This window comes from Condylura cristata, unplaced genomic scaffold, assembly GCF_000260355.1.
Source record: "Condylura cristata isolate star-nosed mole 26May11 unplaced genomic scaffold, ConCri1.0 scaffold00008, whole genome shotgun sequence".
Taxonomy (NCBI): Eukaryota; Metazoa; Chordata; class Mammalia; order Eulipotyphla; family Talpidae; genus Condylura; species Condylura cristata.
The window spans coordinates 36,851,491-36,878,230 of record NW_004567109.1 but is presented as its reverse complement, the minus strand read 5'-3'; the positions used below and the strand labels follow the sequence as shown (position 1 = coordinate 36,878,230).

The following is a 26,740-nucleotide window of genomic DNA, read 5'->3' as shown; positions in this document are numbered from 1 at the left end:
CACTATTAGGAGATGTGAAATACTCTGGTCATCCAGTGGAACTTTACTGGCAAATTTAAAGGCAAGTATGCTCTCGCCTTACCTCAGATTCCCAAGAGAGAAATTATTTTGGTAGGTTGTTTAGATTGTTGTCTAGTCGGTGACTGGCTTTTTTTGAATGAGTGTTTTTCCCTGGAAAGCACACCCCCAACTTTGGCGAGGAAATGTGATGAAAACTCATGGTACAAAACAGGGCCACTCACTCCCCCACCAGCAGAAGGTAGTTTCCCTAAAAAGCGGAATTGCGTGGACAACTCAGCATTAGTACAGAAAGGAAAATTTTCCAACAGCGTGGGCAAAGTCAGGCTAGGGTGGAAAATCATAAGCTATATGAGGAGCTGTGAGGATGAAAAACGGAGAAATTGGATTGTGACAGAAAGTTGGACTGGGAGGTTAGAGAGAGTTAACTGGGTGGTCATTGTCCCCTTGCTCTTGAAGTCAGGATAGTCTTTTATTGAAAGTCAGAAGTGATGGTGTCAGCCATTTTCCCACCAATGCTCACTGTGCTACCACTCTGGGTCAGGAATATTATCCAAGTGAGAATCCCTGGCAACTGTTGTCCACAGTTCCCTTCCTACCCACCTATCCCCCACCCACCGTAGTATTTTCTGGAAATTACTATGTGACAGAAAAGAAAATCTGTCTTAAGCATGAATTAAAGGAGACAGGAGTTGAACTTTTCTTATGAGGCCAAGACATTACCTAGCAAAACTACCATGTCAAACTGGTTTACGGAGACTAAGTAGAGGGAAGTCCCCTAATTTGCTCCCTTCCATCAGAGGTCATCCACTGATGACACTTGGGACCCCCAAACTTGGGTTTCTAGTTTAAGTTCGACCTATTCCCAAGTTTCAATGATGTTAATGGATCTCTCTACAACAATCACCATCAGTCAAAGACGTTATCAACTTATACATCAAATTCTTGTTCATCTTGCTAATATTAGCATCTAAAAATGCTGAAGCAAATCATTCTGAATAAAATCTTATTTCCCAAAATTCTAAATGCTACGAAGGCCTTAATTCTACTTTTAAATTTTACATAATTTAAAACCCAATTAACTCAATTTCAAGTCTCAGTTCCATCACTTGTTAATTTGCTTTTTAGGAAAATTATTTGATCTCCTACAGCCATCATTTCCTGATCTATAGGATGGACTTAATAATAGTTATGATAAGGATTAAGTGACAAGATGTATATAAAGTGATTAAATAGTACATGGTATCTAAAAGGTGATCAATACATATTATGATTTTTAGTGACTCATATAGTAGAGAAAAAAAACTTTGATTGTGAAATGTAATGTTTACTACAAATCTACCCTTTTCACAGCACAGATGTGAGGGTTAAAGGGAAAAAATCAAGTTTAAATACTTCAAAAAGTGCAACACAGGATCTAGGAATTGTCAGATGTGGCAGTATAGGACAGGCTGCAAAGCAACAGGTGGAAAGTGACAAAATATAGAAAAAAGCTGAGGGCATGACTTAAAATAGTAAAATCAATTTAATTCACTTCTGAGACTAAAAAATTTAAATTATTTTAGTGTTTTTGCATAAAACCTGAAATCAATTGTGATTCATTTTCATCAACAATAACTACCAATTTTCTACATATTGGGCACATACTTTTTTATCAATTTACAGATTGCTTCCTCTACTTTCCAGTAAGCTTCCATAGCCACAAATATTAACTACATATTTATAAAACAAAGAAAATAGCAAATCGATTTTAATTCACATTCCTACTATAATTGATCAATATTTCATTGAGGTTTCTGGAGCCCTATAATAACCAAGCTATAGAAACAACCTAAGTGCCTTAAGACAGATGAGTGGATTAGAAAAATGGTACAGGGCACCCCCATGTTTATTGCTGCTTTATTTACAATTGGAAAAACATGGAAGCAGCCCAAATGCCCAAAAGTAGATGACTGGATAAAAAAGATGTGGTACATATATACAATGGAATATTACTCAGCAACCAAAAAAGAGAAACACATGTCTTTTGCAGCAACTTGGATGGAACTGGAAAAGATCATACTTAGTGAGATAAGCCAGAAAGAGAAAGAAAAATACCGGATGGTTTCACTCATAGAAGGAGTATAATGGACCAGGTGGAAAATAACAAAAATAATGAACAACCAATACCAGAGACATTTTGTGGGGGTGGAGTGGGAAATGGGATCAAAAACGGGGTGGGAGGAGGGAAATGCACGGGATTATGGTGATGGCACATGGGTGACTTGGTGATGGGAAACCCGCGGGGATGGAAAAAAATGTACAAAATGATGTAAAAATAAACTTTTGTAATAAAAAAAAAGGAAAAAAAAAAAAAGAAAAATGGTACAGGGCCCTCCCTGGTGGTGCAGCAGGTTAAAGCATAGCACTTGGCCCTCCCTGGTGGCGCAACGGGTTAGGACACAGCACTGCAAGCTGGCTGCAGCAGCTTGCTAGTTTGATCCCCAGCCCAGGTGGTGATCTACATGGCAAGCAGACCTCTCCTCTCTTCCTGCTGCTCCCCTTAGCAGTGTACTTTGTCGATCTGCCTGTTCTGCTCCCCACTCTCTCTGGTGAATCCTCTCACTGACCCTCCATCTCTAGCCTGTACCTCAGTTCTGTATGCATAAATAAATAAAAACCTAAAACAAACAAACAAAAAAAAAGCACAGCACTAAGAAGCTAAAGCCACTTCAGCATGAGTTAGATCCCCACCCTGGAGGCCTGACCCACCCACTGCTCCCCTCAGCAGTGTACTTCGTCAGTTGGCCTGTTCTGCTCCCCACTGTTATCTCTGGTGAATCCTCCACCGCCCCTGCACTCTAGCCTGTACCCCAGTTCTGCATGCATAAATAATCTTTTTTAAAAAAGCATTTAAAAAAGACTATATCTATACACAATGAAATACTATGCAGCTATTAAAAACAAGATGAATGGCTGCCATCTGTGACAACCCAGGAGGAAGTAAGTATAGGGGATTATGCTGAGCAGAATGAGTCAGAAGAATGACAAATGCCAGATGATTTCACTCATTTGTGGACTATAGAGAAACAAGATAAAAGGTCAGATAAAACCAACACAGAACCAATCCTAGAAATGTGACTATACAACTGAAGCTATCAGAAGGATTGGGGAGCAAAGAGGGAGAGGGTCCAAAGGACTATGGTCACGGGCTATGGGCTCTAGGGATAGGTGTCACGTGGCAACATGCATCTGAACAGGTTTGCTCCCAGACCTCTGAATCACAAATAGTGTAAACCAATGTTAAATCAATTAAAAAAAAAAAAAACTGCTGCTATTAATTATTTATGTCTGCCGTGGTTTGGGGAATGTGTGATAATAGCACTTGTATCTACTTAGATAATTGACAAATGGATGGTTTTGGTAAAAAAATAAATTCTAACTTATATTTATTTTCATGCCCACAGTACTCAAAGTGGTATATTTACTGGGAGAAAAATACTAGTTTGAAATGTAATGGGCTGTATTTTCCAACGATGGCTACATATTCTTCTGCAACGTGACATTATTACATATTCTTTTACACTGTGATCTTGTTATTCCCCCAAGGAGAGAGAGAGTGTGTAAATCCCCTCCCCTTGAATATGGGCTGGTCTGAGTGAGTTGATCAAAAGCAAGAGGATACAGCAATGATGCTGCATGACTCCAGAAGCTTGGTAAGAAAGGAAAACACAGCTGCTCCTGGCTCTCTTGTCCCACATGAAGCCAGTAAAGTGTAGGGAGAAACTCAGGCAACGTGAGAAGGTCAGATGCAAGTGCTGAGCCCAGCCTTCAGGTCTGGGACCCTCTGCCTCCGAGTCATTCCCAGAGTTGCCAATTTCCCAAATAAGGACCCAGACACTGGCTCGGAGACAAATGCCTGTGCTGTGCTTATTTCTGAATCACAGAACTGGTGAGCCTACTAAGAAGTTCAACACCACTCGAGGTTAGGGTACTTTGTCCACTTAAACGCTCCACATTTTCTTCTTTAACTGGAACAACAGTAGGCCTCCTGTCACTGTACAAAAATGAAGTCAGAAGCCACCAGAGACAGCTTGCATGAAGCAACACTCATAAAAAACAAATAGATGGTGACACTTAACCAGCCTTGCTGTCAGCTGGAGAGCAGCACTCTGAATCACACAAAAAAAACTTTTTGGAAAACAGTTATTAGCCCACACCCACAAATCCAACTTAAGGGACCTACGTGCATATTTTTCACATGTGTACTTTTACATGTGGTGAAAACCAAACCACAGCCCTCGAAAGTTCCCACAGGACAAACAGACAGACATGAGACATGTTCTTGTCATAGTGAGCTCACTTCCCTTGCATTATAACAAGCCAAGTTGTGACCATGCTTTTACCTTTGATATTAGGAACCGAGAACAGCCTTCAGTCTTCCAGACTGTATCTATGTGCCCCTCAGTGTGTAGCCCAGGGCTGGTACACGGGCCATCCCATGATGGCTTCCCTTTCCTAAATCTGCCCAGAGGCGTCAGAGTCTGGGCCAGGCTTTGCTGATTCTACTCCTCAAAGAAAAATCATTCCTCTCTGTAATCTGGCTAATTTGACAGAACCCTTATCTAACTACACCCCCAATTAAGTTTTGTAGCAATGTCCTGAATCAACAAGATATGAGGAAAAATCCATCCCTGCCTTCTCTGACTTCAGAGAGCAGATTTTTTACATAGAATGTGATGAGCACCATGATGAGGAACACCAGAAAAAACTCTCAGAACACTATGGAGGCTCAGGAAAGTCTTGGAGAAAAAAAAAAATGTTCAGCAGAAGGTCTGAGGAATGAGTGGGAGCTGGGGAATATGGTGGAGGTTAGGGTCCAAGGGAAAGGTGATACAGGCAGAGAAAAGCTGGTACAAAGGCTGGCGATAAGAGAGCATGGTATTTCCAGAACACTGGAAGTGGTTCTGCATGACTGAAGCATCCAACACAAGACAGAAAGTAGAGGGAGAGGAGCTGGTGGTGCAGGCCATAGACAGCTTACAAGGGCCTTGATGCTACACAAAGGTGTTTGACTTAAGCATTTGAATAAGCATTTAGTTGTGATGTGATGCTGAAAATGGATCCAAGGGGCAAGAATGAAAGTCATGGGCCATGACTCTGCTGTCATCCAGGTAAGATGTAGTCACTATATGCATGAGGGTTGTTACTTATATCCCACCACTTCTATCTGAAGGGTTCAGAACATAAAGACAGGAAGACTGTGTCTCTTATACATTATTTTCTAGAAGATTCTTATATAATAAGGCCAATGCCTGTCTAAGCAGTCAACAAGAAATGCAGTAGAAAGCAGAATGGGTGAGCAAACTCTGGGGCAGGGGAAGGAGAGGGACCCTAAGTTTAGACTCCTTAACTACAGCATGTTGGGCCTTCACTTTCCTCCTCTATGAGGTAGAGCCTATCCCCTAGGGGCCTGGCCCTTTTCTGGGCCAGGGGAACATTCTTAAACAGCAATCTGTTTCTTGAAAATGAGAGCAGAATATCAAGAGGAAAGGAAAAAGTAAAATTTCAGAGTGAGAGCCCAAAATGTTCCAATCCACTGTAATCCTTGCCACACCCCAAAGAGAATAGGCCTGACTCATAGACCACATCAATACTGAGAAGCTTGACAGCACATTGCTGGCTAGCATCTGTGGGTTCTGACTCTTGAGGGGAGGGCACGTGTGTTGGGGTGTCTGTCTGGAACAGAGGGGAATGGCTGGCTCTTACCCATGCCGACCCCCATTGTTCCAGGGCTGGGCCCAGCTACCTCCCACTTCCTCCCTTGAACTTTTAACTCCCAAACCTGTAGCCAAGAAGGGTCTGGGAAAACAGCTGAATTATGATCAGGGACAAGGAGGAAATTTTTGACACCATTCCAGGGGCCATGGGCCTGGAGTATCTGCAGCTGATTCAACAGATGGGGAGGTAGTAAAGGGTCATGGAGAGTGAGTGAAATTCAGGGTCAAAATTCCACTTCCGCCACCTGGTAGCTGAGGTTTGGAGCAAATTACTTAAGCTTCAGTTGAGCTCCAACTACCTCAACTCTAAAATGGGAATAATAATATCTCATGTGAAGAGTTACTGGAAAGCCCAACTCCTGAAAACAGATTAAGTGCTTCGAAAATTTGCTAACCCAGCTCATAAAGATTACCTCCTGCATGGTCTTCTTTTAGTGCTGGACTTCATTTCCCAGCCAGTCTTAAAGGCAGCTGGAAGGCTGTGACTATTTCTCACTCCTACCCTTCTCAAGACTGTTCACACTCAGTGGGGGCTACTAATATTACTGGCTGATAACTTGGATATCAAGATTCCTGGGGATAACTATGCCAATACTAATGGAGTCCCTGGCACATCAGACATACAGAAACACCCTTTAATGATTAAAATACAGATGCCCACCTTTCTGGCAGCTATTAGAAGCAGCTTAGAAGTAGCCAGTCAGTAGAAGAGAAGGCAGAGACTGCATTCCTGGGGATGTAACTGGTCCTCATCTTAAAATGGGAACATTCACAGTTGCTACCTGGTACTGTTACTGGGAGAACTGAAACAGTATATGCAAAGCACTTAGAATTGTGCCAGGCACAGGATTAATGGCCAGTTTAAGCTCATCATTGCTATGGCTCAGTTCTGTTTACTAGTTAAATGGCAATATTGGAAATCCCACCCCAAGTAAAGACCCTGTCACCTGGAAGTGGGATTCCATTCTGGGTGAACGAGAGGTTAATAGCTGAGCTGCCTCTCTGGAATAACCCAGATGGCAAGGCGATTCTGTCGGAAGTACCTAGTAAACCATGAAATGCATTCTAAACATTAGTGTCACGGTTTTGTCTTTCCTGTACTTAAATTCCAGAAGCAATATTTTAGACATACTCCTGTTCACATGTATTTGACAACTTGATGAGAAATAGATATTATGCCCTTTGCTTTCCATAGGTCAACTCTTAATGTTCTCAATGACCCTACAAAGTTAGAGATGCTTTCCTCTTTGTTGTTGTTATTTTAAAAAATATTTTGTTACTGTTCTCAAGGAATATAATTTTGGGGGGGAAAGACAACATATAATATTGATTTATACTATTATATATTATTGAGGGGAATAAGTTCACACCTGCTTAGATTTATATCACCACAATGGCCACCATATCAGCTTTATCCACCACCATCAACCATTGTTATTTTCATCTTCATTTTAAAGATGAGGAGAATGATAGTCAAAGGTCACTCAAGGTCTCAAGTGGGACTCAGCCTCACGTCTGTTGACTCGAGTTATGTTATATTAGTGGGTTGAACATAAATGTTTGAAGATATGTAAGATGCCAGAGGGATCAAGATTTCCAGCTAACTGCCAGGAATCCTACTCTGGGATTTTGTGAGTTGTACTGCCATCCCCTCTAGAGTCGTCATGGAATCTCAGCACCACAAGGCACATGGCAATACTTTGCTATTTAAAATCTCTTGAAAATTATCTTTCTTTCCATCATTCCAAGTTAACCACGTTAAGCTTAATTTATCTACTTTGGAAGGACCCAGCGCTCAGTTGACCCTACTAATTTGAAATTACAGTTCTTGAATCTAAAGATTTTAAATCTAGGACAGAGAACATTTTGTTCTTCAGCTAAGACATCAAAACAAAATACAATACCCTCTTCTTCAAAACAAAGAAAAGCTGTCTTCTGGATTCAAGAGCATTTTGTATTTAAGACAAAAAAAAAAGCATCAAGAAATAGTAGCTTATTTTGCTTTAATATCCCAAAATATCTGCGTGAATGGGACCCTTGCAAAACAAGGCAGAAATCTTTAGACAAGTACGTCTCACTCTGAGGAAAAAACTGATTGGAGAGAAGGCACCAGAAATTGCATTTTGCTAGAGTACATGTAAACAATAAACAGGGGGAAGATTTACCAAGGAGAAAGGAATTTGTCATTTCATTGGGACATCCCAAGGATAAAAAATGGCCTCATAAGCTAATGTCCTTCTAACATTGTAGTGTAAACAAACACTAGTGCTAACGACACAAATACCCACACAGCAGAAGTACATGAAAAGGGCCTGATGTCAGCATAAACCCTTCGGTCCTCCTCTCTTCCCCTCGTTTGCCATGGTCATGTCAACAAGAAGGACCCCATTAATGTGGCATTCATCAACATCTGGTTAGTGCAAAACCAAATCCTAAAAAGCCTGGGTGAAGACACTTTTTTCTGTCCACGCTCTTCAATCAGATGACCCGAAGGCCCTAGGGTAGAGGGACGTACAGCATCTGGCTGGTCTTAGGTTATAACAGTGGGTGCAGTGCGTCCTGTCCTCTCCTGGAGCTGGGACACCTTCAGAGCAATGGAAATGAGGGGAGCCAACATGACCTGGGGGAGACACAAAGGAAACAAATTTCTCCATCATTTTTTCCAGATACAGAGTCATAACCCCAGTCCTAACATTGTCTCAGAGCTGCAGACTTTTAAGTCTGCCCACTCTGCTGCCCAGAGTATACTCAAACTCTACAAATCGAAAAATAAAGACACGGTCTTTCTTCTAATACCTAGTTTAGCATCCCCTGTATCAGTGAATTGCTATCACAGTATATCATGTAAAGTGAATGAACAACCAAGTGTCATTCTTGACACCTTCTGCATTCCTCTTGGTCAATCTACCAACAAGCCTAGGAGATGCCTCAGTATCTCCCTAGGGCACAATTTCTCTCTATCCCAGAGAAAACCAATGTTTTATCTTACTGAATTTAAAACAAGAGCTATCTGACGCTAAACCTTGTGCCTAGAACCTCATTGCCAGGGGGTTCCAAATGAGTTCCACAGGAATTTACTAAGTGTTAGAAGGAAAAAGGATGGTGAATGCTATTTAAATGGATGTCTTTATGGCAAATCTTCTCAGTACTTTTAAGATGTGGTATGTGTTATGAATTGCCAGAAAGAGGTCAGTATACCACAGAGCTTCCTAAACAATTTTTTTGGCTATAGGGCTTTGGTTGGGGAGTATCTCCCAAGAGCAGTGTTGTGACAGACACACATGGGGAAAACCTGTCCTATGTGTCACGGCTCCTTTTGGTGCCCTCTGTTCCACCTCTGGCTCCCAGGAGCCCGCCTCACTCTGGCATATTTCTGGAAACTCTAGGTGAGAGTAGGAATGCGAACCACCATGCTGCAAATCTGCACACTTTTCCATAAAGACATTCCCTGTGAGGCCACAAAACTGTCTCTCTCCTCACCCAAATCTAGAACCAAAGTGTGTATTGCCAGGATAGGCGACCAGACCAAGCAAAGCAGTAAATCATCAGTGACAGATCAGCACACCATGAGGGGCTGATTTAAAGACTAGTTATCCTGAATCTTCCATTTACCAGGCATGTGAACCTATTAACCGCTGTGTGCCTCAGTTTCCTTATCTGTAGTAAAGGTAATAATAGAGTCCACCTCATTTGAGAAAAATCATGCAGATAGATACCCATGTAATGGGTTTAGAACACAGCTGGGCAGATAGAAAGAGTTTGGATAATTGTTAGCTATTATGGTTGTTAGGAAGTACTGACAGAGACAAGGAGAAAGTGAGCACACATGCCTTATCATTTGAGAAATGAATTGTGGTATAACATGGACTTAAGAGAACCACATCACTCCCTCCAACAGAAAGAACTAGTCAGGGTGTGGGCATTACCTGAGGGTCCTGGTAGATCTTGGCAATGTCCTTCTCATAGCTGTCGATGTACAATCGGATGGTGGCCCCGGCACTCCCAGTGCCACTCAACCGAAAGATAATGCGAGAACCATCTGCAAAAATGAGCCGCAAACCCTGCAAAAAGAGATAAGCAGAGAATTTCTCCCCCAACATTCTGGCAGGGAGAATGAAAGCTGGCAAGTTACAAGGGGTCTGTTAGGAAATCTAATTTAATCCATACTTGATCAATCAAAGATTAGATCCCTGATAAATGAGAGCAGTTGAGTGCCAAAAACCTGCCCTCGACCATCCCGTAAGCACAACTAGCTGAGGGGCTAAACTCATGCAGGGGATGAATTCCCAGCATCAGGGGGGAGACCTGGGCATAAGGAGACCAGGTGACATGAGGCTTGTGCTCCCTCTTCCCCACTTCCCTAAGATTGACAAGACAGCTACTCCAGTTTGAAGTTCATAAATAAGTAACTTGCTAGATGCAAAAATTCGACCCCTGGATCAGGAAGGAAAGTAGGACAGAACAAACTGAAAGCAGGGCACTAAAGATTTCAGGAGGACTAGTGGCAGAACTCATTACAAAACACTGACCAAAGGCCTCAAAAAGAACAACTGGAAGAGGACCAGCTATTTCTGACCTACTAAGCGGGATGCCATGGACCATGCCCACCCAAGATCCGGTGGGTCTGTGCAACGCCAAGCCCAGCACCCTCTCTCTGCTGCCCTTATCTTTCCTTCCCTTAGCAACATACCTACAACAAAAAATTCTTCTTGCTTCAGGGGGAAAAGTAGGGACACCACTAGCTATATTATGAACCCAGGTAAGATAGCTGGGCAAGTCAGTGCCTTATAATTGTGTCAGTTCTTCCATATGAAGAAATTTGCAGAAAGCCACAGACTGAACAATAGGAAAAACAGCACACCTCATCTGCTTTTGCCAGCAAACTCCATCCAGTATCTAATCATGCCATTCAATAGTGAATTGAGCACACATCCCCAGTCAGTCATCATGGAAAGACAGAGCTAATTGATGCTCATTTATCACTAATCACTTTCTAGATAGTAACCCTAGCTGGGGACTGACTTTTCTCTCTCATTAACATTATAATAGAAAGATGCTGAATGAAAGGGTGAAAAAAGTTAAGCAAGGTACAGGTGCAAGTCATATGTCAGAAGAAAATCTAATAAGAATAACTACCCAAGAAAAAACAAGACCATAAAGGAGAAATGCCCAAGGGACCTTTTCCTTTTTTCCCTTAGGATTTCAGGGATGAAGCTTTGAGGCCTCTTTCCAAATACACACAAATCTGTTCCAACCTGATTTTTCGAAACGCTTCCATCCACTGGATCACTGTATTCAAAGTTATCGATTTTCTCCACAGTATAAACTTTGTCGCCAACGGAGAACTGTTTCCCCACAAAGGAGCGATCCGATATCAGGGCCTCCAAGTCCTTCATCATTTTGTTTGCCCCCTCAGCTTCCACCTCCTCATAATCATACCTGGAAGAGGCCACAAAGTTGAGGTCCCCTGACTTCAGAGTCACTGAGGTAACTCAGCACTTTCTCCTTTATTTGTTTGGCCTTCCCCCAAGTCCCTAACTTCTGAAGACATTGTCAAAAAGATGTGATTGTTGGGCCCTCGCTGGGCGCAGCACTGTGAAGCTATTGCAGTCACTGCATCATGAGTTTGATACCCAGCCAGGGAGGTACCCTCATGGCAGACCTTTCCTGTCTCGCCTACTGCTCCCTTCAGCAGTGTATTTCAGTGGATCTGTCTGCTCTGCTCCCCACTCTGTCTCTGGTGAATCCTCTCACCACCACCCCTATACCACTGGCCTGTATCCCAGTTCATATATGCATAAAAAATAAATCTTAAAAAAAAAAAAAAGTGCTTGTTACTTCCTGGAGATGGAGCAGGCCAGGGATAAAAGAAGGGTTTGGAGGATTTCTAAGGAAGGACTAAGGAGCTTCTGAATAAGCCAAACTTTGTTTTTGTGTGTGTGTGTGTATTTTTTTTTTTTATGGAATAAAGCTCTAAGAAGCTTCAAAGGCTTTTGAAAGATACTATCTAACATTTAATCATACATCCTGCGAGGTAGAATTAAAAGCTGTGTTATCTCTAGAGGATTCTGATAAAACTGCTCATGACTCAGGTACTTCTCTTCCAAACTCATAATGCTTCTTTGGGGCAAATACTAGGGCTGCACCCAGCCTGGGACCTGCCCCTTGAGACTGAGATTTTAGATAAGGAGAGTTCCAGTCCCCACAGGAGCTTCTGAAAGTGAGGCCAAGTTTTCACTGACCAGATAAAGGAGCCAAATTTTAACTCTTTACATCTGAAATGCCTCCCTCCTTTCAGGGAGAGTGCATTCTGGTATTTAGAGTCACTCTGTCAGATGCAGAAGAGCCAAGGGGTGGAGGGTGGGTTGGGGTTTGGGGGAGAAGGCCGGGACAAATGAAATCTATGACTCATTTTTCCCCTAAGAATTGTTCTTGACTTCTTTCTTATGAGGTTCAAGACTCTTACAGGTGGCTTTTCTTGACCTAGTGGCACACGCTCTCTTGAAAGAGTTATTTTTTAGAGGCTCAAGATAGCAGAGTCTATATTTATTTGCGATAGTGAAACAAATATGATATGTGCAAGATGACACCTTTGAGACATGAGAAATACCAGGGAATTAAGGCCAACCTATTCTGGCTCCAGGATTCTATGAATCAAGGACAACAGTCCCCTTAATCTTGAAGTCAGCTTTTTTCTCCAGTTAAAATGATAAACAGCAAGAAATTACAACCAGGTGTTAGTGCTTTACATCTATGACCTTTGGGTGTTCGAGGGAAATGTTCTATAAATCCTAGGCGAAGAGGGGTATAATGGAAAGAATCTGGACTTTGGGATCAGAATGAGCTGTGAATTCAGCCTCTACTAGTTACTAATTGTGTGACTCTGGCAAGTTGCTTCATCTCTCCAAAGTCATTTCTTTATCAATAGCTGTTTTAAGGCAGACAGGAAACTATGCATGCAAAAGTACTTTTGTTAAATAACTAAACGTGAATGTTAGTACTAAGAGCTTTATTTGCAATACATGGTTAGCAACTATTTGAAATTAAGAAAAATATGTTAAAATAGTTTTTAGGAGTCTTTTAACTAATCCCAGAGGGACTCTTTCTCTGAACAATTCTTCCTGGCCTTAATCCATTCTGGCTAATGGATCACTTATTAACTCATCCATTTATCTATTCAAAGAATATTAGTACAGTGGCAACTATGAGTTAGGTGTTTGCTGATGCCATAGAGCAGAAAAACAAACACGGTCATAACTTTTGTGATATCCCAGACTATACAGAGTTCAAGACTGCTGTTCTGAATTTTTCTGGTTCTTAGCAAAGGTTCTTGCCTTCAATCCCTGAGCTACTTGTACAAAACCACATGGCAGTTATTACTTATACCTTCCACAAACGAATAACCTGAAGGAAGAAGACAGCAATAAACTTGTCCAAAGTGATAAAATGATTCTGATTAAGGAATTCAAGTCATTTAAGGCCAAATCCAGAGATTTTAGACTATTAAATGGACAATATATTTTTTAAGTTTTTTACTCACTGATTTGATAGAAAGGTAACTGAGGTTCAGAGAAATTACATCTATACATTTCTTACAATTTATCTAACCCCTTTACTCCGATTTCTTTTCATAATTAGAATAGTGAGGTCCAGAAAAAAATTATTAGATATTTAACAATTATTGGAAGGTAACATAAATTGGAATGAAGGAAAAGCACTACTGGAAAAGAAATGTTAGTGCCATTTTGAAACTAGAAGCACGCAGGGTAAAGAATTACAAAATATTCTAGGTATTTTATTTACTGCTAAAGCCTCCAGTATTTGGTGGAACACAATAAATATTTATTAAATCTATGAATTAAGTATTGACAAGTCTTTGGGGATCTCTTTTAATGAGCCTGAAAAATTGATTTGGACTAAGCATAATTGTTTCCATAATTTCAGAAAAGAATGTTTCCATACTTTTAGTGTTCCAGAGTTTATAAAACACTTTCAGACTCACATTTCATTTAATCCACTCAATAATTGAACTGTTATTCCCATTTCTACAAATGAGAAAACTGAATACAGAGAGAGGTTACATGACTTCCCAATCTACCAAGGGACAGAAATAAACTCCTAATCCATTTTTCTGAATCTAAATACAATATTATCTTGTCTACCTGATAGCTAGATTTAAAAGATTTATATTTGATTTGAATATAACTAATATTTTAAGCCTCATTCTTTTGGGCTAACATAAAAGTTGACTTCATCTCAACCATGATTGAATTATTCGTTAAACTCCCAGTTGGTACATGCTGGATGAACTGGTGTTTTATTATGACTTAAGACAGGAAAGAGTTTGTATTTATAAGCCCACGTTCATATCCCAGTCGGGCTGTGACTTACCTAGTGAAGAAATTACGGCCATACTTTTGCCAGTGATCTTTGAGAATATCCTCCACACTCTGCTTACGGGTGGCTAGAATAGAAAGCCAAGCTAGAACAGCCCATAGCCCATCTTTCTCACGGATGTGGTCAGAACCTGGTATGGAGAGAGTGAGCTGCTGTGAGAAATAGGACTTCTCCAAAATACTTAGCAAAATACTCGAGTAAACATGTAGACCCAACCAAAAAGTCATTAAGCGTTACAGAGGAACTTGAGTACATAGAAGGAAATATACATTGACTATAGTAACATAATCTTGAATAGAAGTTGATTAAGTCTCAAAGCAATTTAGAAATTTAAGACAAATGCCAGTAAAAATGTTAGTGGAATAATTTGGTTGCACTTGATATATCGATAACTAGGTATTAATGTGGAAAAAACACATCTCAAACAAATAGCAAAATAACATAAATTTTTAAATAATTAAAAAATGTAAATATATAGAATTTGAATTTGTGATAAAGGTATCTCTTCAAGCTTTAAAAAAAGAAAAGACCTCTTTTAAAATAGCATTTGAAAATATAACTGAAAGCTGGAAAATATTCAGTATTTTCCCTATATAACACCATATCAAAATGAATTCCAGATGTATTTCACACTCAAATATAAAATTGAAAGACTTTAAGTACTAAAAGATATAGATAAATATAGTTTTAAATCTTGGAGATTATAAATACTCAGAATTCATAAAGTAAAGTGATGGATTTGTCTACTTAAAAATTAGTATTTCTTTCCATGTGTTGTGTGACAGTTCATAATTACCCACCCACTAGCCACCCCACTCCTGTCCCAGGACAGTTTTCTCTAAAAAGTAGATGTGACTTTAACTTTTGGTTAAAAGTTACAGTTAAAAACGTTGACTGTTCAGAGAAGCAACAGTTTCACTAAAATCTAATTATGTACCAGTTTCTTTTTTTCCAAGGGAAAGACTGTCTTTGTCTTAAAGCAGCAGCATGAAATTTTTCATAGCTTCACTTTTCTTTTAACCTCTCTAGTACCTGTAATGAGGTCTCTTATTTCTGATGCCAGAAGTTTGTGTTTTCTAGCTTATTACCTTTATCTGTCTGACATGAACTTTATCAATTTTATTGTATTTTTCAAAAAAAAATTTTGGTTTCTTTTTTCTTAATTATTGCTTATTCATTTCTATGTCATCAAGTTCTGCTCTTGACTATTTCTGCCCAAAGATTCTTACTAAATATTTAGGTTTAATTTGCTCTTCTTTCTCTAGTTTTTTAAAGTGGAAACTTCGATAATTAGTCTTAGACCTTTCGTCTTACTAATAAAAACCTTTAAAGGCATAAATTTGACTCTAGGCACTGGCTTAGAGTCACAAATTTTAATGTTTTGTATTTATATTTTCATTTAATTCAAAATACTTCATTTTCTTTTTTTCCCATTTTTTGCCTTTGCCATATGGATTATTTAAACACCTATTTTTAGTTACCAAATATTTAAGGAATTTTCTATATATCTGTATACTTTCCCTAAGTTAATTCCCTAATGGTATAATATCAATGGTCTTAGATTTATTGACACACTCTTTTCTTGTACACATATTCACTATGCATACAAGAATGTGTAGTTGTTAGCTGGAATATTCTATAGATATTAATCTAGTTGCTAATTCTGTTTAAATCATGTCTGTACATCTTCCATTGATTATCAAAAGAAGACAGTTGAAATTTCTAACTTTAATTGAGTTGTGTTTGCTATTTCAGTTTCAAAAGTTTTTCTACACATATTTTGAAGCTAATGTTGTTAGATACATATACATTTAGTCTGTGATGTATTCTTGGGACTTTTGGTCATGTTACCAATTTGTAATGTCCTTCAACTATCACAACTACTAAAATTAAACAAATTGTTTATAAATGGTTATTTATAAAAAATGTTTAAAAGGGCCCTCCCTGGTGGCGCAGTGGGTTAAAGCATAGCACTGAGAAGCCAAAGCCACTTCAGCATGAGGTTGATCCATGCCCCGGAGTTGACCCACAGGACCTGGTAGACCTCTCCTGACCTGCCTGCTGCTCCCCTCAGCAGTGTACTTCATCCATTTGCCTATTCTGTTACCAGCTTTGTCTCAGGTGAATCCTCTCACTGCCCCTGCACCTCTGGCCTGTACCCCAGTTCTGCATGCATAGATAAATAAATCTTTAAAAAAATATATTTAAAATAAATATACAACTTGGGTTTGCCAAAGTCACATTCATTTTTTTCACAGCATCTACCTCCACTCACAATTTATCTGTTTGTTTTCTATATCCCTTTACCAAATAAAAAGTTACAAAGAGTTAGCCTTCATTTGTTTTATTCTCTGCTGTGTCTTAACTACCTGACACAAAATTTGACCTCAATAAATACTTTCTGGATAAGATCATAATACAAAATTGGCATTTTTATCAATAATATATATAAATTAAAAGGCCACAGTTCGGTTTAAAATTAAAAAAAAATTCTCAACATAAATTAGATGCTAAATATACTCAATATAGAAAAAAAATTCTTATATATTATTAAGAATAAAACCAAAAGCTCACTAGAAAAACAGGCCAAGGGTACAAATAGGCAATTGTCCAAAGAGTTAATACAGGTAACCAATTAACATAATAAAAAGCTAGTATTGGAGGAGAAGACAAAATTAAAATTATAGTAAGAAACTGCTACTTGCTTAACAAATGACCACAGGTTTTAAATGAGAACACCTAGTATCAGAGGAGGTATGAGGGAAGTGATATTGTAATAGGCTGCAGCTAGGACAAGAAAAGTCCTCTGGAGAGCAATTTCACAAAAAGTATCAAAGCTTTAAAAATGGACCTTTTGTCAACTTGTCTAAATCTCAGATATCTTTCTTTGACCAATAAAAAATGGTTAATAACCAAATATTAACCTACATAAATGATGGCACATCTATGTCCCACAGAGCCCCTTGCTAAAATATTTATCAAAAACAATAAGTCAATTATTTTGCATCTATTTATATGCTGGAGACTCTTTTATAAAATTCTAAACTCACGGCCCTCCCTGGTGGCGCAGCGGGTTAAAGCACAGCACTGAGAATCTAAAGCTGCTTCCGCATGAGTTCAACTCCCGCCTGCCCCGGAGGTGACCACATGGCATAGCAGACCTCTCCTGACCCGCCCGCTGCTCCCCTCAGCAGTGTACTTCGTCAATCTGCCTGTTCTGCTCCCCACTCTGTCTCTGGTGAAGCCTCTCGCCGCCCCTGAGCCTCTGGCCTGTACCCCAGTTCTGTATGCACAAATAAATAAATCTTTAAAAAAAAAAAATTCTAAACTCACACTTGTTGCCTTTAAATTCCTTATTCTAAAAAACAAAAAGAAAGCATACTGTATTGAGCTCTATTTTCTGATTTCTGAACAGAACTCAATGCAATCCCTTCCTCATATGCAGTGCTCTGCATATTATCATACCTTGAACTCATTATGTGACAGTCTACACTTTCTGGCCTCCCTTTGGGTCTTCTACGGAGAGTAGAAGTAGAGTGTCTAGCACAGTGCTGGCTCTGTATTAGGCATGAGATATACTGGCTTTCTTCCCCTCTTCACCCTTTTAGCCCCAGGTCAAATATGCTCTGCTTTTTGAGATTAGCATCCAGTTTCCACAGAAAGTTGAGCTTTTTCTTTTCTTCAAGTAGTGACCTGCTTAAAACTTCTCCTTGAGCCTCAATCATCTTATATCACGCCCACTAACCATGCAATTCTTGTAGGCATATTTTATTTATCCTTGTAACTAAGTGTGGTGATTAACATAGCATAAGGAATATAATAAGTAACTCTATTGTACCTGAATGAAATAATTAACTGTTCTACTCTAACATTTTCTTTTTGATTCAGAAAACTACATGTGTTCTTTTTCTTTCCAAAGATTTTATCTGCAATAGATACCAATTTTAGAAATAACATTTCTCAAAGCCTAGATGTTGTCAAAATTGGAAGCTTTAAGCAATACTTTTTATATGTTATATAACAAGTGTTGGATATGTTTACCTAATTTTATTCTCTATGGACTTTTATTTGTCTTTATTGCTATTTCAAGAAACAGAAAGTTAGCTATTTGACTCTTAGAGTTTTTGCAAATGATGATATGTTTTGGCAGTAGTTCATCCTGGGAAGCAAAATCCTGGCGGCTTCCCCAGGATATTGAGAATTCATGATAGCAGCATAGAGCTTGGAATTATTTGCCTATAGCTTGCCTCAGCTTTTTTTTTTTCACACACCTTTCCTTTTTCTTTTTAATTTTTCTCCCTTTCTTGTTAGACTAGTCTAAAAGCATAGGGGAAAGTGGTCTTTGTGCTTTTCCTTCTCTAAGTAATTCGGCATTTTCATTTATATTCAAAAGAAAATAAAATCTAAAAATTGTATTCACCTCTGACCAAGTTACTTGGAGATATTAATACTATAAGCAAAATACCTGCTTGATAATATAAATAGTCTATTCATTTGCAGAATCTCCAATATCTTTGGAAACTAGTCAATCTTGCTAGTTACTTTAAATGTATTAAAACTCCAGGTAACTCTAATATTCAGGAATCCTGATCGAATTTCATTTTCTTTGGGGTTTTGAAGGGCTCCTGGCCCTGGCAAGAGTCAGGCATGTGGACAAGTTACTAGTGAAAAATGGCAATGATGTGTATATGTCTCTAAAGCTAATGTTTTTATAGCTGTAGGAATGGAAAATGTTTATATTTAAGCCCTGGAAAACATGGGTCTTGGACTCAGTTATTTATAAGCTATTTCAACTTGGACAAGTCCCTCAGTTTCTTCAAGTGTAAAATGGGTATGATACCACCTTTCTCACACAATGTCAAGACTATAATAAGACAGTGAATAGAATTATCTTAGAAAATGTTAAGTACTATGGAAATGTCATGGATAACTTTATAAATAAGGAAAAAATTAAAAACATTTGGAGAAAATCAGTGCTTTCCACTACCTTATTAAATTAAAAATCATATTGGGAGAAAAATGAAATATTATTTAACATGCCATTTTCTCAAGGCAGTGAGATTACAGTGTTTTTCCCTTCTTCCTTATTTAATTTTCCCATAGTGAATGTGAATTAGTGATGTCATTTTTTTTTTAATTTAAAAAAATAAGAGAGGCTAAGCTCACTTAACTGTGAGAAAAGGGAGAACATTGTAAGAAGCATCCCTAGTCCTGGTTGACACAAAAGCAGCAAAGGTTTTTGCACTTGGTCTCTTCACTTGGGCCAACTCAGGGACCAACTGAGTACATGAGAATTCTGCCCTTTCAGCAACATTAAACACCTGTCACTTTACTTCAGCCTAATCAGCACCTTGTGATAAGCATAAAATCAGTGAGGGCACACTCTGAGCCTCAGTCAAGAAAAATGTCAACTCTTACTGAGGAAGCCAAGAGCAAACAGGTTAGGGATTAAGTTCTATTTACTAGGATGGGCATTTTAGGCGTGCTGGGCTCCTGGCCCTGGCAAGAGTCAGGCATGTGGACAGAGATGTGGCAACTTAGAAAGAACTGCACAGAGTTCTCTGAAAACACCAGTGTCTATCTGGCTGTCTCTTTTGCCCCATCTCTATCTATTCTTCTGTCTCCTAAACATATGGTTTCTCTGCCTGGAAATCCCCACTCCACATATACCCATTAGCCTGGTCAACATCTCTTGTAATTACGTTCAATTTCACCCTTGTGCAGGCTGCCCTTCTTGTCACCCTGTACTTGTACCTGTTCTACCATTCCCTTCCTGCTCTCATCCCCAATCCTCATATATGAAGAGAGCTATTCCTAAATGGAGCCTGACTACAGTCAGCTTCTAAGAAGGTCTTTCAAAATAGTCAGACTCCAGTTGTCAGGCTGAGAGGTTCAGCAGACCTGATCTGTCCACAGTCCTGTTCTCTTTGGCTTCTATGGTACAAAATGACTTCACTTTGAAGGGAAGTATAAGTTCTTCAGAAAGCCTTTTCCAGCCCTCCAGGGACTCTCCTTCAGTGCCCCCTAGACTTTCCATTTAGCAATTAATCATCTGCCTGGTCACTACCACTGCAATTTTGTTTCCTTTGAAGGAAGGTAGCTAACAATCTGTTGGGCAAGAACTTGGTCTTAACCCAAACTCCATTTTATTTTATTTTTTCCTAAATTTCACTCTATACTTGACAAACATGAATTAGTGCTGCCATGTTCCAAGTGCCTGAGGAAATACCAAGATGAATATGACATGTCCTCTACCCACACAGATGAGCCTAGACACATAGGTGAGGGAGTCAAACATGCAGGTAATAGTTATATGTGAGTAAGTCACAATTAGAGTGTAAGCCACTGGGCTATTACTCTGTCTGGGAAATTTCCAGGGACAGCATGTTCCAATTTTTCTGTGGGGGCTTTACCCATAGGAAAGTGAACTTAAGCACTAAGCAAATTTTAGATGGCAAATCTGACCTCTCACACCATACCACAGTTTAGGTGCCCTGAGTGTAATGCTCCAAGAACTCTGTAAGTGACTTTCTATCACTTTGCACACTAAGTACCTGGCCAGGTTTGACTGCTTTTCCAGCTGTAGACTCCATAGAACTCTCCTCCAGGAGATCTTATTTACCAAAGTGCCCAGGCAGCTGTTGAATTCAATAAACATTTGAGGAATGAATTGATGAAAAGAGGTTCAAATAAGGACTTTTCTTGAAAAGTAAAACTTAAAAAATGTTTAAAGTATTGATACTGTATGTCAGGCTATTATCCCTAAATGTGCATTATCACTAGAGTTTTTAAAAAACGGGATAGGGAGGCCCTCCCTGGTGGTGCAACGGGCTAAAGCACAGCACTGTGGAGCTATCTGCAGCTGCTGCAACACTGGTTCAATCCTCAGCCAAGGGGGACCCGCCTGGCACAGAAGACTCTCCTGTTGCACCCACTGCTCCCCTCAGCAGTGTATTTCAGTTAATCTGCCTGCTCTGTACCCCACTCTGTCTCTGGTGACTCCTTTCACCCCCTGCACCTCTGACTTGTGTCCCAGTTCTTGTATACAAAAATAGATAAATCTTTAAAAAAAAAAAAAAGGAGACAAGGAAAATATTACTAACTTCTAGACCTGACCAGATCATAATGAATTGGCATATTTCCCTGTTACCAAGTTATCTTCAATTAATTTTCTAACTCTCTTTCCCAAGACCCCCATTTTCCTGAGGACAAGTTTCAAAGGCAGTGACATAATCTAACCTAATTAGAATGTAGTGACATATTCTAATCTAGTCAGTGACTTCACCTTCAATTTTCTTCCCAATTCCCCAACAAGTTGAAGGTAGGACAAAACTTTGCCTTCCATCATTGTATACAAACATGTACATCATCCATGATCAGGAGGGGAAACAGATTTGCACCATGAGATCAACCAAAAGTAACAGGGTCACTCAGTCAAGTTCTGGTCCCAGTTTCTAATGCCCAACAAAAACACCTTTATCTCTGGCATTTATAATGCCAATGTCTGAGTAGTGTCTGAGATTCTGTGGCTAAGATAATCATGTAAACCAACTGTGGCTTCTCCACCCTGAGCTGGCTAAAGTATACTTGATAACATTAATAATATTATGACTTGGGCTTTTACTAGTTTATTGATCTTTTTAATTAGGAGAAACAGCTTTGCACTAAAAGCTGGAGACGGAGAGAAGAACCTGAGCGCAGAAGTAGGGATTAGGTTCCAAAATGATAATCAGAGCTCATCCACCAAAGGAAAGTCTCTGCTTTCATGCAGCCTTGCTATCAACAAACATCATGCTGGGAAATGTTTGCCACTAAATCGCAAGAGTGCCACCATTATGAAAATGGTATAGGTTTTATTTTCCTTTTTCTGCCATGATTAAATTTCCACAACATCTCCCCAAGCACAAGTTTTACAAAAGAAAATAAAAACTCATGCTTTACAGATCTTAGACTTGTCAGCTTAGCTCAAAGCTCTCGCCATCTTCCAAACAGCCCTCTTGCTAAGCCCATCAGTTTAAAAGTTCTAGCAGAGGACCTTGGCTAGCCTCTAGCCATTCTTCCCCACTTTCCTTAGTCACATAGAGCCAAACAGCAGAGTGAGGCTCGAAAGCTAGAGGTGGAACACAAGTACTAACTTCCCCCAGTAAGAGACAGTATCTGAAGCTTGATGAAGTGTGGGGGAGACTTAAGGAAAAGGTCTAACTCCAGCCAGAGCCAGAGTTGAAAGAGGAGGAGGAATGTGCTTCAAGTTGTGGTATTTGTGCATCACTTTATGAGCTTTCTTTATTTTCTTTTACATCTTATACATCCCCACTCCTGATTCTACCATGCCTAGAGTGAAGGGATTCACAGGTGCCATGCCAGGGCACAAGGTGGTTATGTGGGAGGGTGGGATCTACGGATTAGTACCCTGGATGAGGATCCCACCTGAGGTAAAAGCTGAACCCCCCTGGGAGTTGCTATGGGAGTGGGTAGGAGACTGTAGGAATGGGGAGAATTGGCAGGTGGTAGATGGGCAGGATTGAAATCTCCAGGGTGCTTGATTTTAGGGGAATGTGGATTTGTTCCTGGTTGTCCAGCACTGGGATTCCATATGTTCAAATGTTCCCAGAAACTTTTATACCCCAATTGGGTTTAATTAGTCCCTCTCAGTCACAGCTCTCACTGACAACTCATGCTTCTAAATGCTAGCGGCTTACTTTATTTGATGACCAGTTCTTCTGAAGTGTGATTTCTTTGCACCTCTTTGCAAGTTAACTTCTGTTCTTTTATAAAAGTTCACCTGTCCCACAAAAACTTGGAGTCCTTAAGTCTGGACTATGGTATGAGAGTGGCTTTGAGACCCTACAAGTGTCCCAAACTGCTGTAAAACGTGAGGTGGGAATTCTCCATTGAGGTGCGTGTTTAAGCAGAAGAAAACTGATTAGTGATTGAAGATTTAAGCAGCAAACAGGAGATTACCTCAGGTGACTTTTCAAGTCCATTCCTTTCTGATTCAAAGATCCTGTTTTCTTTGGAGTGTGCCAACTGAACACCTGAGGTTGACCCTCAAACTATGAGTTTCAAATGTGTGGGCCCACTTATTTACAGAATTTTTTTTAAACAATAAATGGCTTAAGATATCCAAATGCTATACAGTAGAGTTATCAATTTCTTAATAACAATTTCTTTGCTCTAGCTTATTTTATTATAAGAATACAGGATATAATATATATATATAATATACAAGGTATGCATTAATTGTTTAAGTTAAAGGTAAGGCTTTCAGTCAACAGTCTATTAAGTTTTAAGGAAATCGACAATTCTATGCACATTTTTGACAATGGGGGGGATGGCTCCTCACTTTTGTGTTGTTCAGGGGTCAAGCATTGTGTGTTCTCTCATTCATCTGACAAGGGCTTGCTGTGCATCTAATCTATGCTGGATTTTATAGGAGGCTCTTGGGATATAGTGGGAAATGAGATAGGAGATAGATGTGATGCCTCTCCCCACAGAACTTACAATCTAGTGGAGCCAAGAGACATTAGTCAAATAATGATAAAGGACTCAATTAGGCTGCAGAGCATGCAACACAGAAATGAGTGGTGCCATGAGAGCCAGTAAAAGGGGATTTGACCCACTCAGGAAAGATAAGGAGGCTTCCCAGAGAAATCACCTCTGCGGTTACCAGGAAAATAAATAAATAAATTACCTTACCCTGAATTAAACTATAGAATTCAAATATTTTAAAGTTCATAGTATCACTAATGTCTACCTTAAGAAACTCTGTAAGAAACTGTTGGAAGAGTTTGCCAGCAAGGACATAGAAAATGGGAATTGACTCATCTATAAATAAGGAGATCAGAAGTTCAGTTAAATAAGTTCAGCTGTTCTCATTCGCATGCCTTTATAGCCTGTTTTTTTTTTAATGTTTATCTCAGAACTATTACAGAACAATTTTCTTTTGTGCAAAAAGAGCAAAAAAGAACTTACAGATTACTCCCTGATGCATTTCTCTTTGGAGATAAAAGCTATCAAAGGGAAGATAAAGCCATGATTGGCATTTAGTATTTGTTGAATGAGTTGATAAATAAACAAGAACAAACTTGAACAAGAAATAAGAATTAAAGTTGAATACTTAGGTTCAAAAAATGATGTAATGTGGGGAACTTTTCTTGGCAAATGCTCCTGAGTAAAGACTTAAAGGGGTTTAATTATCTGCAACATTACATCGGCTAAAAGTATTGTGAAATATTCAAAAGGCTGACATAAATGAAAGTTTCATGAAGTAAAGTTCAGTGCCCAGAAATAATCATCCCGCTCGCCTCTTTATCACTTCAACCTCGAATTTGAGTTCAGTTCTGGACCTGTCTTCCAAGAGAGGGAGTGAGGGGTTAAGACTTAGTGCTTTCACCAAGGACCAGTGGTGAACTTGGAAGGATCTAGAAGTTGATGATGCCTGGATAAATAATATGAAAACAGGAATAACAGGAAGGACTCAAGATTAGTGGTCAGGAGAAGAAAGGATCTGAAAGTTTCCATCTAGTATATGAAGTCCTGTCCAGTGGGAGGAGAGCAGCTTGTGCTATCCTGTCTTCAGACCTGTCCCCAGTCAGGTGACAACAGTGATTCCTACTTGATTCCAAGTCTGACCCACATGGGTCTGTGGATCTTGAGGTTGCTAAATAAACTACAAAATAAAAAAATTACTGAATTTAACTATGTGTAGGTAAAACTTCACAAACAAGATACCTTTTAGTAGAATATTTTGGGTTCTTCAGACACTAATATTATTGTGATTATTCAAGTTAGAGAGGTGAATTCAGTGGTTTTTCAATCTTTGTCAAACTCAGAAACCTCTCGTGGAATTACTACTATCTTTAGACATATCTAAATATGCCAGCAAATTTTGACCTAGACTTTTTCTCTTCACTAAGCTCAGTACTCACTCCATTTGAGACATGGTGCCTATATTCAAAGGTATCTTCATTCACAACACATGATTAATCGCAAACCTGCGCTGGATAATGACAGGTGGAATTTCATCCCACCTCACAGATTCACCAGGCATTCCTCTAGTATCCTATGTAGTACTGTGTACCACCCATAGTTTATGAAAAGAAAAGACTGAACAGTGGACTTGTCATCTCTGAACAAAGACTGAGAATCTTGGGAATTCATCTAGCCATTTGTGTGGACATTGTTCATCCCCAAAACTCATCCATCATTCTTAATAGCCCCCAATTCTCTCAACTCAATTCAATATCAAGGAGTATTGCCATTCCTTCAAGATATTAAACTGCTTAAAACTTTGCAAATACATGTCTCAAAGTTACAATCTCATCCTATCCACCCTATTCTTGGACTTAAAGAAAAAGAAATGAAGTCATCCTTCCATTTCGTTTATGTAGCATGAATTGCAACTCAATTGCAAGCCTGATAGGAGCTAGATTTTTAATCTTCTTTTCTTTGCTAAAGGATGACAATAGAGCACTGACAAAATAAAGAGAGTGGCCCTTTTACTTCAAAATGTTAGAATAAAAAAGAAGAAATGTGCTCTGTGAAGTACTTTGTAACTTGCCTGGAGACCAACACGTGAGAATGGACCACAAGCCTGAATGAAAGTTTAAAAAAGAGAGAAATTAACGTGGGTAGGATAGGGTACAATAGTGGGGATGAGACAGTCCCACACTGAAGTGGGACTTTCAGTTAATATTTGGACAGGCAGAGAGGAAGAGAGAGAGGCAGAAAGTGAGATCTAAGAGTCTGGGAGTCTGGGGATGCCACCAAAGCTCACTGAATTCCACTCTTTCATCACACTACTATTTATACAAACATCTTCATGGACAAGATGTAGTTTTAATTACTTGGTCACCTAGTAAGTGAGTTCTACCCCAATAGTCTCTTTTCACTTAACCCTAATAAATCATAGTGAATTACTATAGAAAACTTGGCCCATTACAGGGAAAGATTTAATGCTATGTTGAAACCACCTCTTAAGTAAAAATGAAAAACTGATTGGCTTCACCATATTTCTTCCCAGAAATGAAAACATTTATAAAGGTTTCCTTGACCACGCAGGGAAGAAAAATGTGTTTATCGCTCTGTTTAATTCCAACAGACTCAATGACCACATGGCCCAGGAGGGCCCCAAACTTCCTGTCTCCATAGATGTGATCCTCTGAAAGTAAAATTAGCTCTCGTTGACTAAATGTGCTTGCTGCTTTTCACATGTGTACACTTCATCGGTGTTGTTATAAATAAATGGTATCTTGATTTAGGACGCACCAGCTACAGCTGCTATTTCGGTGCTGCCTTAGCAGTCTAAGCTTTCAGGGCAAGTTGTATTTACAGGAACGAAAATGGTAGCACAGACCTGTGCACTTACCAGTTCCGAAGCTCTCCTCCCCACAAAGAGACAGTTTGCTTGCATCCATCAAATTCCCAAAAAACTTCCAGCCAGTTGGGGTTTCATACAAAGCAATCTTTGTAGCATTAGCCACCCTTCAAAGGCATGAAATCAAAGTTACATCACAGCAGGACAGTAGCAAAGCCATGTGAGGGATGGAAAATAACACCCGTTATTG

At 39.4% G+C, this 26,740-nt stretch overlaps 1 protein-coding gene across 2 annotated transcripts in view; it reads right to left on the bottom strand.

Moving 5' to 3' along the window:
• Positions 1–7,763: 7,763 nt before the first annotated feature.
• Positions 7,764–26,740, bottom strand: part of PGM1 (phosphoglucomutase 1) — a 59,104-nt gene continuing 40,127 nt past the window's right edge. For both annotated transcript variants that reach the window (XM_004679074.2, XM_004679073.2), the window contains exons 7-11: positions 26,542–26,657; positions 14,169–14,304; positions 11,033–11,216; positions 9,704–9,838; positions 7,764–8,397 (exon numbers count right to left, since the gene is read on the bottom strand). In XM_004679074.2, the coding sequence (XP_004679131.1) occupies positions 8,308–8,397; positions 9,704–9,838; positions 11,033–11,216; positions 14,169–14,304; positions 26,542–26,657 (661 nt within the window). In that variant the 3' untranslated portion in view covers positions 7,764–8,307. The remainder of the gene's footprint in view (positions 8,398–9,703; positions 9,839–11,032; positions 11,217–14,168; positions 14,305–26,541; positions 26,658–26,740) is intronic.